At 39.9% G+C, this 20,316-nt stretch overlaps 1 protein-coding gene across 4 annotated transcripts in view; it reads right to left on the reverse strand.

The window, feature by feature from the left end:
- DCLK1 (doublecortin like kinase 1) overlaps positions 1-20,316 on the reverse strand; it is a 351,269-nt gene that overhangs the window by 169,470 nt on the left and 161,483 nt on the right. For all 4 annotated transcript variants that reach the window (XM_054446408.2, XM_054446409.2, XM_054446413.2 and 1 more), the window contains exon 4: positions 7,627-7,726. In XM_054446408.2, the coding sequence (XP_054302383.1) occupies positions 7,627-7,726 (100 nt within the window). The remainder of the gene's footprint in view (positions 1-7,626; positions 7,727-20,316) is intronic.

Below are 20,316 nucleotides of genomic sequence, written 5' to 3' on the forward strand. Positions count from 1 at the left end.
CCTCAGCTCCCAAACTGTTGGGATCACAGGCATGAGCTACCATGCCCAGCCCTATACTGTTTCTTTAAAATAAAAACTGTATATTCCTAGAATTAACATCTATTGAAACGATAAAATATGCCAGCACCAACACATACCATCCATCTCAAATAAATCTGCCCACAGATGCAATATAAACTGGCCTTATAATCCAATTAAAATTTAGATTTTCAAAGAGTTGTCTGTCTATTGTAAGTCACTAGTCATTTTACCACAGTATGTTTCCTAAGAGATAAAAGCCACTAGAATAATATGCAATATTTAATATTCTGGATCAAAGTTCAGCACCTAAGATCCCCTGACATCTTTACACATAAACAATATTAAAAGTCAGTATGGACAGCCTGGCCAACATGGCAATACCCCGTCTCTACTAAAAATATAAAAACTAGCCAGGCACGGCATGTGCCTGTAGTCCCAGCTACTCGGGAGGATGAGGCAGCAGAATCGCTTGAACCTGGGAGGTGGAGGTTGCAGTGAGCCGAGATCACGCCACTGCACTCCAGCCTGGGTAACATAGCAAGAGTCCGTCTCAAAAAAAAATAAAAAATAAAAAATAAGTCAGTATGAAGGGTCACATCTGATCTAAGTGTTACTGTCTGCAGGTACTTGAGCTTAGCACACTGCCTAGTACATAGTAAGTTAGCTTATTGAATAAATGACTGCATGAGTGAAAGAATGGATGGATTTTGTTAGCAGTAGCTCAAAAACTAGTTTGTGAGGAGGTGTGGCCTCTGTCCTAACTGTGAGCATCTTCCAGTGTTTCCATTAACCTTCTGGTTTCCTAGCATCACCAGCCTCAGGACAAAGCAGCAGGGCCATCAGGTCTCTTTAACCCAAATCAACACGGGCACGGAGAGAGGGAAGCATTTACCAAGGGCTGGGACTCCTGAACACTGTCACTTTTAGAAGTCTGATTGGTTCTTCTACATGTGGTTTAGTTTAATCTTCTAGAGATTCCCTCCAGAGAAGAGTGGATATCTTCAAAGGAGCCTTAATTCCCTCTCACCTCCACCACAGCAACAAAAGTTAGGAGTGGAAGAAAGCAGTAGTAATCGCTTTCTGGTTCCAAAGAGCACCAAAAGCAGATCTTGATGTCATCTGCCTCCAATTAAGCCCCACAAATGAAGCTATATGGCTGAGTCCAGCTGCAATCTACTAGGAGGTATATTTCAGCTGAGGTGTCATTCCCCAGCATCGTTCACTGGGTAATAAGGAACACAGTTTCGAATGTGCTTTGACATTTATTGTCTCATTTGAGGTCCATTACAACTCAGGAAAAAAATGTGTTTCAGGGAATAGGAAGCAGGCTTGGAGATGTAGAGACCACACAGAAAGTAGGACATACAGCCTGGAAGAGACTGTGTCTTCTCAACACAATCCCACTATTCCAATACTGTTCCTACTATTCTATTAGGTTGGTGCAAAAATAATCACTTTTTTTTTGCCATTACTTTTAATGGCAGAAGCCGTGATTACTTTTGCACCAACCTAATAGGTTCTAGCCATATTTTCTTATCACCCAGAATTAGGGAAAGCGATCAGAACCCCGTGGTGAATGGTGCCTGATACAGCTTCTGTCTTACTCGGGACATGAGTCCCAGGAAAATGGTTAGGATAGAATATTTCTAGAAATATTTACCAAGCAGATCTTGGGTACCCAACACCACGGTGATCCATAAGAGAAGCTGAGGAAATGTCCATTCTAGAATCACATACCCAGGAAGAACAATACTGGACTACAGGCGCGTCTGTCTGGTGCAGGAAGCAGAACTGGTATTTCCCAGAGATCGGGCACTACACATGCACACACGTGCATGGGCACACACACGTGTGCACGGGCATACACACACGCACACACATACGCACACTCATGCTGTGTCTCAAAAGTCTTCCTGCAGTTTTGAGCTTTAATGACTTCAGAATTATAAACACTACAAACATACAAAAATCTGAAAGCATATTTACATTTCTTCTACAGTTACTTAGTTTTATGAATATTAAATGATATATTTTTTAATTTTAATGTTTTGTTTCAGTTCACATTTACCATCTTCAATCAGAGGGGCAAAAACATTTTACAGTATAGAATATGATACCCGTACAATCCACACACAAATGACCCATATCACATAACATCTCATACTAATCCTGCAGTCAAGTAAAAGTAAATTTCACACGTGCTGCTGTGAAAACGACATTGCTCCTAAGTAAGCTTGCAAGGCTGGCTTTTTTCTTTCTTTCTTTCACACCCTAGAGCTCTTCTTTTTGTTTATATGAATTAAATTTTATCTTGTTAGATACAATCCACCCTGTTAGAACCTTTTCGGATCCTCATTCTACCTTTGACCACATCAGCTCTCCTCCCAGATGGTTTGAATCCACACAGCTTTAATGTTCTCTAAGGGACACTTTTTTTGTTTTGTTTTTTGAGACGGAGTCTTGCTTTGTTGCCTAGGCTGGAGTGCAGTGGTGTGATCTCGGCTCACTGCAACCTCTGCCTCCCGGGTTCAAGTGATTCTCCTGCCTCAGCCTCCCGAGTAGCTGGGACTACAGGTGTGTGCCACCACACCCAGCTAATTTTTTTTATTTTTAGTAGAGACGGGTTTCACCGTGTTAACCAGGATGGTCTTGATCTCCTGACTTCGTGATTCTACTGACCTCGTGATCCACCCGCCTTGGCCTCCCAAAGTGCTGAGATTACAGGCATGAGTCACTGCGCCTGGCCTCAAAAGGACACTTCTAACCATGCTAAACCATATCAAGTCCAAAGCAGAACCTTGTGGTGTGAAACCTGTTCACTCTCAGCAAACAAACACAATCCCTTCCTTAAGGGGCCTGATGGGACAATCCTAATAGAGATCTCCTCCGGCACATTTGACATCAGCCTATAAATCAGTACCTTTTGGACAGAGAAGATAAATCAATTAAAAATACAGCCACCTATATCATTTACTATATATTTTTATCTTAGTCCAAGGGATTTCAAGAGGGGCTCTGTCAAATGCACTGTTGAAATTCTCAGACTGTCTGACAGCATTCCTCTGATCCACGAGGTAAGAAACCCTAAGTGTGAAGGGTCAGATGAGGGGCAGCCACAGCTCTGTTGTTGATGTATTCTACTAACAAATATAATGCTATAACGGTAAATATCTAAGGACAGTTCCAAACAAATAAATAAACATTAGTTTACTTATAATCCAAGTTCAAATAAAATTTGAACAGCTCCCACCAATGTCTTTTTTAGGTTGAATTTTGTTCCCCAAAAAATATGTTCCAGTCTGAATCCTGGTACCTTTGAATGAATCTTATTTGGAAATAGAGTCTTTGTAGATGTTACCAAGCTAAGATGAGGTCATACTGAATGTGAGTGGGTCCTAATCCAATAACTGGTGTCCTTATGAGAAGAGGGAAATTCTACTGAAATGCAGGGGAGAAGGTTACATGAAGATGGAGGTGGAGACTGGAGTGATGATGCTGCCACAAGCCAAGGATTGCTGGCAGCCACCAGAAATTTGGAAGAGATGAGGAAGGATTCTTCCCTAGAGCCTTCAGAGGGAGCACAGCCCTGCCAGTACCTTGATTTTGGACTTCTTGCCTTCAGAACTGTGAGCCACCAGATTTCTGTTGTTTTAATTCACCCAGTTTGTGGTACTTTGTTATAGCAGCCCTAGGAAATTAATTCAGCATCTAAGCAAAACAATAGACATTGAAGGTAATGCCTATTAACATCAGAATCAAGAGCACTTAGGAACTAGTTGATAAAAAAACAGAAAAATCTGAGAAAAGCTGAAAGAGAGAATGACAGGTATCTGGACTCCCGAGCAAGCAGCAGGCCTGGCCAAGGTGAGGCTCTGGATGGCACTGGAATGAATGGGTGAAGGAACTAGGCAAGCAGAGTGGGGGTACTTGCTTTGAGGCCGGCAGGTTGGACAAGAATTGATATCCAGCGTCAGGCTCATCCCTGAGGAGTTCACTATCCCTCCCAAGCATGGGGTGATCTTTTCTCAACAAAACCCTATCACTTTTAAATGGCAACGGATAACAAATTCGTCCATTTGTCATCAACATAGAAGCAAAACCATGTTGAGCTTCCTGTCTCCAATGTGACATTTTCCCTGCCTCTGTTTCATCATTCTAAATTAGACAGCAAGGGAAGGATCTGCTGGCCTCTCTGTTTGTCTCTATCTATAGTGCTCTAGCCACCATCTCCAAGGTGCTAAGATTCTACTGATTGATGACGATATTGCTAAAATGGTTACATTCTGAACCAGAACAAGGAAGGTGTTATTTTCTGAATGTGCAAACTTAGGGGAGGAAGGAGTCTCCCTGGCAGCTTCCTATATTAATCTGGCTCCAATGTGGCCCCATGAAATACTCATCTACAATGGCAAATCTCCTCCCGGGATGGACCTTAAGAGACATCCTTAGGAGATTTCCTAGCAGTAATTAGAGGGATGTATTATTGCTAAATCCTGAACTCACTGGGAGCCAGGTTAATTTGGAAAGTTAAAATAAAAGTGCCGCCTTGTGGCAAAATGCCACTTCTTGGCGCCTTTAAATGAAGCACAGCCCTGCGCAGGGCAAGAGTAGTAATTCTGAAGATGTCTGTACCCACCGCTGACACCCTTTAAGGAAGCTACTATGGAAAAGGCCAAATGAAGCATCGATGTGCAAATACCATTTAGCAAGTACAGATAAGCTGGGCTAAATCATGCTCGGAGCACTTAAAAAAAGATTCAAATGTTAATACATTAGCGCTAGAACATGCTGTACAAGCAACAGGAAAATTGCAGTTGTCAATGTGTGAATTTAGTCTCGGGGTAAGTTCATCCAAGGAAGTAAAATCTCAATTTAGATTGTTTTTCTATTTGAGCCCCTTTCCTTCGATAGCCATGTGTTTCTTTTGGAATGGGGGAGGACATCGTTACTCAGCAAATGTATTTCACACCAAGAAAGGGTTAGGGTATTATTCATCCAGGGAAGGGATGTGAAGTTCTCAGCTAAGTAGTCTGAAGTGGTCCTTCACAAGGTCAAACCACAAAAGATGGAGAAGGTGTCCTGGGGTGTGTGTGTGTGTGTGTGTGTTTGCATGTGAGCCCTTGTGTGCATATCTCTGTATATAATCTGTGTGCATTCTTTTTTATTTTTATTTAATTATTTGTTTATTTATTTATTTGAGACAGAGTTTTGCTCTTGTTACCCAGGCTGGAGTGCAAGTGTGCGATCTCGGTTCACCGCAACCTCCGCCTCCCAGGCTCAAGCCATTCTCCCGCCTAAGCCTCCTGAGTAGCTGGGATTACAGGCATGCACCACCATGCCTGGCTAATTTTGTATTTTTAGTAGAGACGGGGTTTCTCCATGTTGGTCAGGCTGGTCTCGAACTCCCAACCTCAGGTGATCCGCCCGCCTCGGCCTCCCAAAGTCCTGGGTTTACAGGCGTGAGCCACTGCGCCCAGCCTGTGGGCATTGAGAAATAATTCTAAGGGGGAAATAGCAAGAGGAAAGGGGCAGTGCACCTACTCTATTATGGAATTTCTGGCATTTTCCTGTTGTACTTCTCAGAAAGTCTACCCACTGGTCATAGCAGGTGCACGGGAGTAGCTGCGGCATCCTGGATGGAGAGCGCATTGGCTGTTGCGGAGGGGAAGCCCAGCTGTGTGAGCTCACCCAGCCCGGCCAGCAGGGAGAAGGGGCCCCAAGTCCGTCTGGGGCCTAGATAGAGACCCCAGAGTTTGGAAGCTGTGGCCAACTCTGCTTGCTGGTTTGAAAAAGAGATGTATTCCAGGTCGAGTTTGACAGGCTGTTTTCTATATCAAAGCAACAAACAGACTTTCATTTCAGAATGCATCTGGTCTCCCAAACCATTCTATCACAAGCAGCTATTTTCTTTAAATGGAAAGTCAGGGCAGTTTATTTTTCTCAAAACCGTGCTGTCAACTCTTCTGTCTGACTCTTGACTTTCACCTGTTCTACACACAATGGCAAAGCTGTTCTTAAAATGGTGGTGTGGGGGAGCCCTTCCCTGAGGACACTATATTTGTGATATATTTACAAAAATCTGTGCCTCAAAGGGCACATAGATCAGAAATAAAGATGGAATGTATTTGAGTCAACTTATTTAGAGAAAAAGGGATGCCAAACCACTTGTCTAGTTATGGTCCTTGAACCAATATAAATCTCTTCAAATGACACATCTATTTATATTCTTATTGGGCATTTGAAGTTTTCATGAGAAAGGGGCAATTTTAAAAATTCTTATCCCTCCCTACACACCCTGAGTCATTTTTTGGGGGGACAGGGTCTTGCTCTATTGCCCAGGCCAAGTACAGTGGCACAATCAGGGCTCACTGCACCCTTGACTTTCCTGGGCTTAGATGATCCGTCCACCTCAGCCTCCCGAACAGCTAGGACTGCAGGCGTGCACCACCATGCCCAGCTAATTTTTGTAGAGACAGGGTTGCGCCATGTTGCCCAGGCTAGTCTCAAACTCCTAAGCTTAAATGGTCTGCCCACCTTGGCCTCCCAAAGTGCTGGGGTTACAGGTGTGAGGCACCATGCCCAACCTCTAAGTCATTTTTAAATGAAAGAATTGTAGTTCCTAAGTGCATACAACTGATAATATGTATATATGCATATAATATAGATGCTATGCATTAACACACATCTGCAGTGTTGGAGTGAGACCACTACATCACATCACTTTCCCCATTATTGTTAGTGCTCAAGTGTTGCTCAGCCACTATTTCAAAAGCTCACTGATTTGTTTTTCTGCATTCATTTAAGCAAAAAATTCATTATCATTTCAAAAAGCATTTCCAACTACGCAGAATTTGAGTTGTCAGTAAATATGCAATACTCCCCTAATTAAATTAGAGTAATATTATCAAGGAAGGGCTACAATAATCTTTGTTTGGTACAATAATCTTACCTGTGATAGTGCTAAGATTCTCAGATGATTAATAGTGTCAAAAATACCATTCTTAAAGTCACAACATTTCATATTCATTTCCTAAGACATGTATTTCCCTCTTTATAACCATCCCCTCTTTATCAGTTACAGAGTAGCACATTTAGTTTGTTAATGGAAGGAAGCTAACTTCTCTTTTCTGATACCTCACAGATGCTAATGACACATGAATTCTACAGTATTTAAAAGAAAAAGGGAAAGCTAACCACTTGCCTGGTTAGGAATTAAAGGAAGCCACCTGAAAGTTGAGCCTAGAAACATCCCAAATAATTTTATGATGACAAATCCCTCAGCTAAAAATTGTGAAAAAAAAATAATTAAAAATGTAGAATTCCACACCACCATTTTCTACATAACATCAATTTAATTATTAAGTGGTTACAAATTAGACATTAGTTATTTATTCTTCCAAATGATTTAACTTTTCCAATTCTCATTTCATCTGTTTTCCATATTTAAAAAAAAATCAAAGAAATTCAAGATATGGAAAAGACACGCTGGGTGAGGATCTGAAACTGATTTGGTAGCTTTGGAATTGACATAATCTTGGCCTGATGCAGCTCATTTTCGAAAGCTGCCTCAAATTTCCCCTGGTTTTGAACTTTTTTTTTCCTTACCACTTTCATCTAGCAAGAAATCATCCTGGTAACGGAACTTCTCCGGTCCACATGCAATAAAAATGTCATCATCACCAAAAAAGTCCTGAAGGCACATCACCTACAAGAGAAAAGCATGGCATCAGCAAGGTGGTAGAACAGCAATTACAACAATGCAACCCCACGAGCAGACATCTGCATAAAGCCCCTTCCCACCTAATGGAATCAACAGGGCAGCTTCCACAGAGGAATTTCAAAAGAGGGGTTCGAGCATCTGTTACTAGTAAGAAACATGTTCCATTTCAGTTCTGCAGGAAAACAGGATAAGGAAAACAGAACCAGTAACTGTCACATTTATTACTTGATATATCAACAGGCTCTGAGGTAAGAGCCCTTTGTTTCCATAATAGAGTAGGTGCAGCGCTCCTTTCCTCTTCAGAATGTAATACTCTTTGATAGCAACACAAGTCAGCATATGGTTTTAACAACAAATATGTTTAGTAATTGATGCCGTCATATACACCTGATAATCACCGAAGAAAAATATTTCTCTCATGATATGAACATCACCTCCTTTAAACCCATTCTACCTCTAGTTGAAAGAAAAATGAAACTCTTTTAAAAATAATAATAAATAAATTAAGCTATTGCTTAGGCTTAGAGAGATTATGGTAAGTGTATGCCCACCACCCAAGCTCTCTCAAACTCTAAAACTCCCAGGCCACCCAACTTCTTCTTGTCATGCAAAAGGCAAGTTTTAAGGCAACCTTTTGATATTTACTCGACTTACTCTCCAAAGAGAACTTTAAGAAAGCTAAATGTCATTTTTGCAAGTAAATGTGATCAAAATGAAAAATTTTCAAGCATCTTGCTCTCTGTCTTTGGATAGACTATGTAATATTTTGTTCACATTATGTGTAATACCAACAGTAGGAACACTGCTGATTTCTAACTATTTTCAATTTCCTTTGACCACTTGGACGAATCATAAGATGGCCAGTTGCAGGCACCCATTCAGAGCTGTATGAAATAGATGTTGTAATAGCATTTTCCCCTGGATATTTGAAGACAAGAGACAAGCCTCTCTGGAGTGCTCGATTGTTTGGCCCTGTGTTTATAATGCGCTACTCTCTGACTTGTCTGCAGTTTCCTCTGTGGGCACCTCTGGAGTTCTGCTTTTTTGTCAGTCCCTGGGAATGCTACTCTGACACATCACATGTGCTGTAAGACATAGAATATAAGTTGAGAGAACGCAGCATTATTTAGAGTCCCCAAATGCAATGATGTGTGGGCTTTAGACTGTCTTTCCAAATAATGTCTCATTTCTAAATAATCACTTGGCTGAAGTTTTTAAAATGGAATTTCTATAACACTTTGATAATCAACATTAAGCACGAATGAGGTATTATCCATGGTTGTCAGTGTTTAGTCTGCCCCTGAAAGCTTAAAAACACAGCGGATTTAAGAGGGACGCTGTAATCACTGAGGAAGATAAACTGAAGGGCTTCAAGAGTGATGTCAGAAGCTCTGATAGTCTACTTGGTTTAAAAGCAGACCGTTTGAATTCAGAACCCACGCTCCATTTCACTCCTCTCTCTCTGACTCCAACCCAATCCTGTTCTTCTTTACCTTCATGACACCATAGCTGCTTCTAGCATCATCTCAATCAACCCCCTACGGCCATTTTCATTTTACATTTCATTTACAGAAAGTATTTACTGAATGCCTACCATGTTCCAACCAGCATCTGGCAGAAATGACGAAGTCATGATCTCCACCCAAATGTGAACGATTAACCCAAAAGAGCAATTTCTCCTAAAGTGTGGATGGTTAATACATTTTGTGCAAAAGAGAGTTCTAAAGCCAAACAGATTTGGAAAATATTTGTTTCTAAATTCTAAAAACCCTTAATGTTCTAATGTACACCATGATGTCAAAGAAGAGATAGAAAAATCCAGTATTTCCCAAACTTATTTGATTCCAGAACTTTTTTCTCACACAGCATCATGCAGACAGATACTGTTCCTCAGAGTTCCCTTTGGAAGTGGTCTGACAGCCATAGATGAAAAGATCTCTGGGAGCACAGAAAAGGCAGAACAGTTACCCACTCTGCTCCTAGGTGGCCAGGCTTCTGCAGCTGATAAATATTTCATTGCCAACTAATTTACTCACTCAAACATTTATGATGGGCCCACTCTACCTCAAACATTCTGACGATGTATCTCCGATAGATGAAAAATAATGTTTTTTAAAGGAAACACATTCCCACTCCCGCCATTTGCATTTGAGAACATCTGATTGCTAACCACATCCTACTCATCAGTGTGTGCATGTTTCACGCCACTTCTATGTGGACAAATAACCACCATCAAAACTACAACAGGTTTTATGCAGGTTGCTAGCCAATGCTCTTCTGTCAGTTTACTGATGACCATTCTCCAAGTCTGAGACTTAAAGAACAGAACAAACAATGATCCATCTTGGGCAGTTTTTTTTTTTTTTTTTTTTTTTTGGCAAGTAGGAAATGAAACGTGATGAAATTTTGATGTTCTTTCCAACACTGAGACTCCAAGAATATAAAAGGAATGCAATGATTGTTAGAGAAAAGTAACTGTCATCACCCAACACAAAAAGGCAGGGGCAAGTCACCTCGGTGCCAAGCAACATGCATTCATTTACCTCTCACTTTTCAGTGATTGAAATGAGAGAATTTGTTGAACTAACAGAAACTCTGATGTTTTCTGTGCTTTCTGTTCGACATCATGTAACCACTTTCCTGCTCACAACTTCCCATTGGAAAAGGTAGGTATGGTCAGTAGATCAAATTCAACTTTATAAAACCGCTCCTTGCTAGAAGTCTTCTTAAAGAGTTGAGAGCAAAGGAGACTTAAACACAAGGTTATAACAAAGATGAATTTAGGATAATCTGTGCACTTCAATGCACTTCAATTATCCACACGCTCATGCACTATCATTGATACAGAGGTAGCTGTAATGTATTCCAACTAACAAGAAAGAATAACAGAGGGAGATTTATAACCCTCTTCTCTAGACAAATGTACATTGAGAATTTTCCTTGAGGCATTACTGTACATTCTGATATTAAGGAAATATAAAAAGGTGGAGGAATTGAAAACCAGTGTTTAGCACAATAATCTGATTTTATTTATCTATGGAGTGTTACTCCTTTTGAAACCTGGTGTCCTAAAGATTCAGTGTAGTTACCAGTTTTTTTAAAAATTCATTTTATGGATGAAAAACATGCTTCTTGTTACAAAGGGATAGTGACAATTGGCCTCTCTGCCATGAATTCGTTGCTCTGTAGGTGTCAGATGTTGGAAGCATTCATCATGATTAGATACAGGGCAGATGCAAAGGCAGAAGCATCAAGTTTGAGAAAAGAGAGATGTCCAACCTGTGGAGAAGCACCTTTCCAAGCTTTGCTGTTCCACCTCCATGCTCCTGTACCTCCCAGGAGAGTTGATGTTGTCAGAGCCTGCTCTTCTCCGTGGTTTCACTACAGTCAGAGATTCCGCCCCTGCAATAACTTTCAAACCCAGGCCTTTCTCCCACCCTCCTCTCCTTTACTCCCAGCACCAAGTCAGTCCAGGGCTCATCCTCCTGCCTGTGGACCCTGGCATTTTACTCTAGTGGATTTTCTCAGCCCTACCTCCTTTCTGTCTAATCCATCCTGTTTAATTCTGTCAGTCCACTCTTCCTTCGCAAATTTTCAATATCTCTCTCCATGGCTCAGAAAGCCATCCATGGCTTACTATCCTCAAGTTAAAGTTCATCTTTCTGAGCTTGGCATTCCAGATGCCTCAAAGTCTGACCCCAACCTACCTTTCAAGCTTCCGGTTTTTTTAGTTGTGACATGGTGCCTGATACTTAAATAAGCATTTGTCGGATGGATGGACGATGGATGGATTAATGGATGGATGCATGGATGGATGGATGGATGGATGGATGGATGGATAGATGGATGGATGGATGGATAGATGGATGGATGGAAGAACTATGTCCTAACCTGAAACGTGTTTCAATTTATCTGCTTTACCTGTTTTTCTCGAAAAAGGGCTTGTTCTTTCCTACCTATGTGTTTGTTTGTTTTTTTCTATCTAGTATCCTTTCTTACTCTTTGCCTGTTCAAATCCCTCCTATGGCCCACAGCTCAGTTGCAGATTCAAGCCCTACCTTCTCTATCCACTCTAATCCAAAGCGACTCATCCCTGCTCTGAACCTCTATCTATTGATCAATACGTGTTTACTGAGTGCTCATTATTTGCCAGTCACTGGGCTAGATCTTGAGAATATGGCTGCCCTTATCCATCACCTCTTCTTTTCTAGTATATGTTTACAGACTTATGATCCAAATAATTCCTGTTGCAAATCAGTAATTCAGCAGAGAGTGACTTACATTACCTTCTAGTGGTTTTGTCAAAGGCTGGAGACAGGTGATATCACTCCAGCCCTTGCTCTGCCACCATCACTGACTTGCGCAAATCAGGAAACCTCCATCAGCTATCTTGAAATGAGTCCTGTTTCTGTAGATCCTAACTTCAGTCAGAGCAAAGGCAGTGTCTCCCGTTAGGTGCCATTTCTTTTGACACCATGGAGATGTCTGCTTAGGCTGTTCCCTAAGAGCACAGCACTATCAACAGAGCCCAGCTTCTGAGTTAACCCAGCTCTTCCACTTGGATGTTAATCTCTTTGTGTCTCAGTTTATCATATCAGTTGTTTCAAGATGAGTTAAAATGATGAATCCAAAGAGAATAAGTCCTCAATAAAGCTTAGGTGTTTTTATTAGCCCAAATGTATTTTTACTTCTAAATAAGTATAAATCAAGTGCATACGTAATATAAATGAAAAGAATGTTTAAAAAAGCAAACACACAGTATGTACCTCCTAAGTTTTATGCCAACATGCTTCTTTTCTAAGTTGATTTGAAGAAAATGTGGCAAATGCATGCCTCTTCTTGCTTTGGGAATAAGGATTCTATCAGTTTCATTATTTTGATGAAAGGCACACTTTGAATTAGCATCAGAGAATGAGTAGAAAGCTGGTAGAAGTTGCTAACACAAAGGTGGGACAGGGTTTATGCCACTGATTTCCATTAGCCTTCCACAGAATGATGCTGCGAAAAGTCATTTGTAAGCATATTCACCTGATATAACAAATGTGCTAGGGACCACTGTCTTAACTCAGGGCCTCTTGAGATCTGTCACCAACTTCTAGTTTCGTGACAATCAGAGATTTGTATTCCTCTGAGAAAACTGCTCTCTGTTGAAATATCCTCCACTGCAAAAGATAATGTATGTGTAATATATGCAATTCATAAGCCAGGTAATCTGTTTATAGTACATGACAATATTCTGTTGACTAATTTTCAGTTTTTACTTAGTGCTTTGGTTATTATATGGAAATCTAACTCCAATGTTGAATTTTTTTTAACTCCAAAGAAAAACAGTCAATTTATTGCATGAGGGTTTATGTGATGGTGCTTAGCATTATGCCATACTCACAATACCTCAAAAAACATGGGTGATTATAATTGCCAGATGTGCTGGGAAAAGTCCTTGAACGAGGGTCAGGATACCTGGGTTCTGAGCCCATATTGCCTATAACTGTTGCACGAACTTGGATGAGTGACTTAAATTCTCTTGCTTATCAGTTACTGTATTGGTTCTAATACGCTTTACCACAATAATTATATGATAAAGATAAAATAAATGAAAATACTCTTTTTGGTGTGATGTACCAACAGGAATAGTTCTGTATACATTACTACATTTCATCTTCAATACGCATGATAACACTGAATCCTTTCAACTCTGAAGGAGACAAACTCTATTTGACAATAATTTATTGGTATCAGTATCCCTATTTTACAGATGAAAAAAACCAGCCAGGTTAAACAGAAAATCAGTAGGAATTTGAACGCAGGTCACTGAGAACTCAAATGCAGGCTGTTAACTACAAAACTGTAGGAAAATGAGTCTATCATGCACCCTAACATTTGCATATTATAAATTTCAGCTGATAAAATCATTATGATCAATAGTTACCACATATATTGTACATTAATAGTATATAATAAAAATGATGTCTAATAAACCCCCCTTTTTAAAAGAAGGAAGTTTGAATTATTCCTTTGGCTCAAGGAAGACATATTCCTTTTTCTGACTCTCTTTATGTGAAATCTGAATTCATATCTTTTCCATTAACTTGTCATTACGCACAGTCGTCCCACGAGACTAAGCTGCTTACGATGAAACAAAACGCTACAGACAAATATGGACTTCCTCTCCTCTGAGCTTCCGGCCTGTGTTGCTCTGCAAGGGCAGAGATTCAAACAAAGGCAATAAAAGCATCTGCTATTTACACATTTCCAAAGCAGGACCGTGGAATCCATTCCCCCTCACTGGAATAAGATCTCCATGGTGATGCTGACTTCAGGGAGCTGGGCCAGTTTCTCAGCAGGGCCTAGGCAAGGATATTTTCTTTACAAGAGCGCCCTCTTCAAACGAAACAGGGGATATCTCTGCAGCCCTGGATGCATTTGAAGCCACAGAACTCATTGTGTCTTTATCAGGTGTTTTCCATTGTATCAGGGACACCAAAATATTTTGCTGTCACCCATTTAAATAATACATTTTAAGCAAGAGAATAAACCATCACAGAAGTAAAAATGAATAAATTCATTCCATCTATTGGAATTATCAAGTATGGCACATTCTTTCTGTTTTAACTTTCTTTTTCTTTAAAATACTTCATTTGTAATTTCTTAAACTTCTTAATACCAGTTAAAGATGGCAGGCTTAAACGTTCTGTAGCTAACATTTTAATGAGATGCTCTTTACCAAAAAGGAATGCTTACACTGTTTTTTTTAGAAAAAAATCTAGTTACCTATGTATCTAAGGTGCCAAGTCAACAACCTTCCTCTTTCTGCACAATTCGTAATGTGACCATTATAATTAGCTTTCAGTTAAAACTTGGCACATATGGGACTCCTTGTCCTGCCAAAACTGAATTGAGAGGAGGTTCCTCTTCCAATTTCATTCCATACTTGGCTTCTTCTCTCCATTCTTAGCAACGAGCATTTTTATGCCACATGATATTATAAGTCAACCACTGTGAATTTTTCTGTCCTATAATCATGTAATTCCATATGTTTCTGGTTCTAAAATATGTTCACAATCAGTTTTATAGCCAAATATTAGAAGTGTGTTATGTTATTGTCATAAAACACATTCTCCATCCCTTCTTTACATTTTTGTTTTCACTCTTTGATGATAAATTTATGCAAGTGATAATTTATTTTACTCTAGTTCTTATGGCTAGAAGCTTCTCATAAAAAATTCTTTAAAGAATCTCTGGATCTTGGCCAGAGGAAAACATGTGAATAAAAAATAAATTAGTTAAGTAATAATAATTAACAGAAAGAAGAAAATAAAGATCCTCGAAGTACTCTTAACAAGTTTAAAACATGAAGCTCTAAGACTTTAAAAAAAATGGATAATACTGTTGAAATTCAGAATAGGCTAGGAGATAACACTCAAACTAACAGGCTGATGCTTAAAGAAATAGAAAAAGGAAAAGTTCTCCTTTGAAATGGTGGCAATTTGATTTGCTGGGTCAATCAGAAAAAGTCAGTTACGGAACTGAAAGCATATTCCTTCCTTGGATGTGTTCTCAGCTGCTGTAGTTGACATGGACATCAGCTATTGCAGCCTGCTGTTGAACATACCCTCTGACCCAGGAATGCACCCTTTATGCATGGATCACCATCTTTCATGGACTCAGACGCACCTAAGCAGACTGCAACCTATTCTAAATGATTCATCTTTTATTATCTATCCTTTTTTTTTTAATGCTAACATTTCATTCTCTTTTTAAAAATGTGTCTCTTAGTCCATTCAGGCTGCTATAACAAAAATATCCTAGACTGGGTGGCTTGTAAACAGCAGGCATTTGTGCCTCATAGCCTGGAGGCTGGAAGTTCAAGATCAAGGCACCAGATGATTTGGTGTCTGGTGAGGGCCTGCTTTCTCACTTTAGCCTCACGAGGTGGAAGGGACAAGGGACCTCTCTGGGGCCTCTAATAAGAGCCCTGATTCTATTCATGAGGATGATGCCCTTGTGACCTAATGGCCTAATCACCTCCCAAAGGCCCTCCTCCTAATACTATCCTAATACTATAACCTCCTTGGAGGTTAGGATCTCAACATAGGAATTTGGGGGTATACAAACTTTCAGACTAGAGCAAAGTGTAAAACAACACCCTAGTAACAAATACTGACCAGGTACCTTGGCTTGGCCACCTAATAGATGTGTGACTTTGGACAGCTATTTAACATCTTCAAGCCTCAGTTTCCTCATATGTAAAATGGAGCTACCAATGCTTACCCTGTAGGTTTCATGCGGGTTCGATGAGATAATGTATGTAGAGTAATCAGTACCATACCTGGCTTACAGGGAACACCAGGGATGAGCAGCTACTGCTGTCAGTGCTGATATTAGTAAGGCATAGTAGGTAGGTCTCTGAGTGACCATCTGTCTGAGTGATATGGGGCTATTATTTAAGAATAGAATACTAAACTTAAATATCTGGGAAAGAGAGGTATGAAGAATAGAGTTTACTCAGAAGGTTTCCAATCCTGGTCTTTTGCCAAGTTAATACCACCTCAGTCCTATTCCTCTGGTTTCTCTCATTAAGACATCCTTTACTGTTGTCTACCTCCTTTTTAGAATAGCTCGCCTACTTGCCTCTCTTTCACTTAAGGAATTAAAGGATAGTCCAAGGAAACAAAAACTGTGACACAGTAGTTTCTTTGGAGAGGGTACAAATAAACTCTGGTCTGAACCCAGAAGCTAACCTAAATCAATTACCTTAAGATGAGTGTTCAAGATTAAGGGTGGCCAAGCCCAGGAAACTGGCTTATCTGAACCGTCTGATTGAACTCATTATTTTCAGGGATAGGAAAAGATCAAACTTATATTCTGTTGCTGAGAGGATGTCACAAAAGATTCATGCAAGTAGGTAGTTAAGATTGTGGCATGGTTTCTAATTAGGCAGAAACATCTTACTGTGATAATTGGAAAAAGAAGAAATAAAACTATTAAGAGAAACATGAAGCCACATAATACAGAATATTTTGGAGATCCTTAAGGGGTAAAATGTGGCACTGAACATATGGCTGGTTCTCTGCTTAATGCCTGGGGAGTGATATTGGACATAACGCTATCTTCAAGTCATTCTGAGAAACACTTCAAGTTCTCATCACCAATGCCAAGAAGTGTTCATAGCAGGAGTCATAAACACAGGACCAACCAGGGATAGGCAGGGAATATGGATGAGCGAAGGCTGGGCAAAAAAAAAAACACATCAGTGGCAAACTGGACCATAAATGCCCTGTCCAAAGCAAGCAGCATCAGGTACTCTGCTCCCACATTACTTTCTCTAAAAAATTTTAATGGGAAGAATTGTTGTAAATTTAACATCTCCAATTAAAAAATAAAATCTATGGTACTATGTAAACCCATACAAAATGCTCCTCTGGCCTGGATTCAGTCCATTCAAAAGCATTCATATAAAACTTTGCAAATAACTATACCTTCAAAAAAGATTTTCAAATGTTTATTCTTGTATCAGTTTATTGTATGTTCTTTGTTAGGGTGGTCACTATTTGAAAAGTCAAGATGAAGAACAAAGAAATGATGCTCTGAGATTCTCCTACTAAGTGTTTATAAGCCTACAAAACACCATTAATAGAATAGGTTTGGGGCAAAATAAACTTGGAGCAAAGGGAAAGAGTCACTAATCAGCTAGTGTAGGGTGCTTTACAGGAATCTTGGCATGCAGATAAAGTTACAAAAGTCAGGCTTCAAACCCAGAGAACCAAACCCAACCCACAAAATCTGTGTCAGGCAACATTCTCAGATAGAGTCAGGACTTAAAAATGTGTTTAAAGCAACTCATTGTTCTCTTATAATTTTGTTGACTCTTACTCAACATGCACACAAATGCGTTCTGGTGCTATGACTTCCCTGTTGATGTTTTTTAGAAGGAGCCTGGGATGAGTGCTAAGACCTATGATGTGTGAGGCCCTAAGAGAGACTTGACACATGATGTTACATTGATTTCTCACAAGGACTCTTTGGTAAAATCCTATTTTTAAAAAGTTTTGCAAGAAAATTATAAGTATCAAAAGTATTGGCATATATTTGAGAGCTAAAAATATAAATCACTTTGCCTGGTATGTTCTTGTGCGCTGGCTTGCTGCCTGAGATTGTGTAAAATAATATTCCCAAAGCCACGGAAGTAGGCTTTTGCCAGGAACATTTGTAAAGGTCACTTGACGTTAAAGTATGGAGTATGTTGCTTTAAATATTTTTATTTCTTGTTTGAATCTACTTCTCTGCATATATAACTCGAGATTAAAAGGCATTTTTATACAGTGCAAATTAGTCTTCTTAAGTAAATGATGTTTTTCAAACAACAATCCCATAAAGCTGACATTTCCAAAATGATTATTAGCATCACTACCACCACTGCTATAACCATCACCACTACCACTACCACCAAACTATTACCACCATCACTGCTATAACCACCACCACCACCATTATAACCATCACCACCATCACCATCACCATCATACACCACAACTACCACCACCACCACCTTCATCACCACTATAACCACTAGCACCACCACCACTACTATAACCATCACCACCACTATAACCACCACCACCACCACCACTACCACTACTGTAACCATCACCACCATCACTGCTATAACCACCACCACCACCACCACCACTGTTATAACCATCACCACCACCACCACTATAACCACCATAATAAACACCACTACCACCACCACCATTATAACAATCACCACCACCACAAATATAACCACCACCACCACCACTACTATGACTATCACTGCCATCACCACTATAACCACCACTACCACCAGCACCACTACTATAACCATCGCCACCACCACTATCATCACTATAACATCACCATCACCACCATAACCACTACCACCACCAGTATAACCATCACCACCATTACCACTATAACCATCACCACCACTACCACCACCATCACCATCATCACTACTGTACCACCAACAGCAGTATAACTACCAATACCACCACTAGCACCATTACCACCACCACCACCATTACCACCACCATCACCATCATTACCATCAACACCACTATCTCCATAAGGGGAGCCCTTACAAAACTTTGGATTTTGTTCTAAATGAGCTGAGGACAGAGCCTTTTGTCTCTTGAGTGTTCTGTGCAGCATATTAGTCTGTGTTTTGGTCACTGGGTGCTTAACCACTTCTCATTGATAATAATCATCCCAGTGATATTCAGAACAAATGCAACCTAGAATTCTAAAATTATTTTAGGAATAAATTTACTTTTTTCACCCATACTTAAATGCAGCTACTAAAGACATTTACATGGCTTCCAAAATATTGGAGAAAGATACTTATTCTTCCAAAAATACATTTGAGAGCAAGTGAGCTCTTAAAATTATAAATGGAAACATTCTCTGGAATTGTTTGAATAATAATACTGTTTTTGCATAATTGTATTAAGATCTAAACACAGCTAATAAAAGGTTGAGAGAGATGGCAATAGTAAGATAAAAAAATGTACAGTTCAAAATGAAAGCTTGGTTTCAAGACATTATGTTTTTATAAATAAATTCTGATGTGGGTACACAACTATGAATACAAACTTGATTCTTAATGGCCTTTCAAAAATTATATATGGTGATGAAAACACCTTAGGTCAATATTTTCTCTTTGTCTTCATTGTATACTATGTATATTAGAGCATCTACAATTAATTCTTTTTTATTTAAATCTAGAGTTGAGTGAGTAACATGGGGCTGGTTTCCATCTCCCCACGAAGCATGAACTAAGGCATAAAGCATCATGACTTCAAACGCCTACAGAGACCTGGCAGGTAACATACACAGTGAAATGGGCCAGGCATAATAAAACACCATGCAAACAGGGTGATCACTGGCCATTAACACAAGCAAACAATAGGAAATTGACGGGGACTGCACTGACCTGGAACACCCCCCCACCCATAAATGGGGCAGCTCAACACTTGTCATGCAGGAAAGTAGGCCAGATTGATTAATTTTCTATGAGAAAGTGAAATCAGATTTTCATTTGAAAGCCCCTGATTTTTAAAAAGCTGGCGATAAAATCGTGTTTTATAAAAAACATTGTGTATTCCAAATGAGACATGTCCATGTCCTGGATTCAACCCGTGGGCAGGCAGTTTGTAGTCTCCAGGGGAGGATTCCAGCAGCCATGGTTAACATGTGCAGAGCCAGTACTCTTGGCTGTTTCTATGACCTCAGGGGAGACTACCAAGCTTCCGGACACTCTGGCTCCTGTAATTTCCAAAGGCAGAGTAGGGCACAATCAAGACCCACCACTCCTGGAAATTAGAGCTCATGAAAAAACCAATACAGCAAGTCGTGTGTGTGTGTGTGCACCTGTGTGTACATGTTTATGTGCACGTGTACATGGGTGCATCTACATGTGCTTACATTCCTGTCCTGGGAAAGGGTTGTGTTAGTCAACAGATTGTTTTCTGCGTCCTTCCTCTCTTCCCCTATCCTTGATCATCATGACTATCCCTTTCCTTTTCCTGGAGAGA

The sequence above is a fragment of the Pongo pygmaeus genome, chromosome 14 (genome assembly GCF_028885625.2).
Source record: "Pongo pygmaeus isolate AG05252 chromosome 14, NHGRI_mPonPyg2-v2.0_pri, whole genome shotgun sequence".
NCBI classification, from domain to species: Eukaryota; Metazoa; Chordata; class Mammalia; order Primates; family Hominidae; genus Pongo; species Pongo pygmaeus.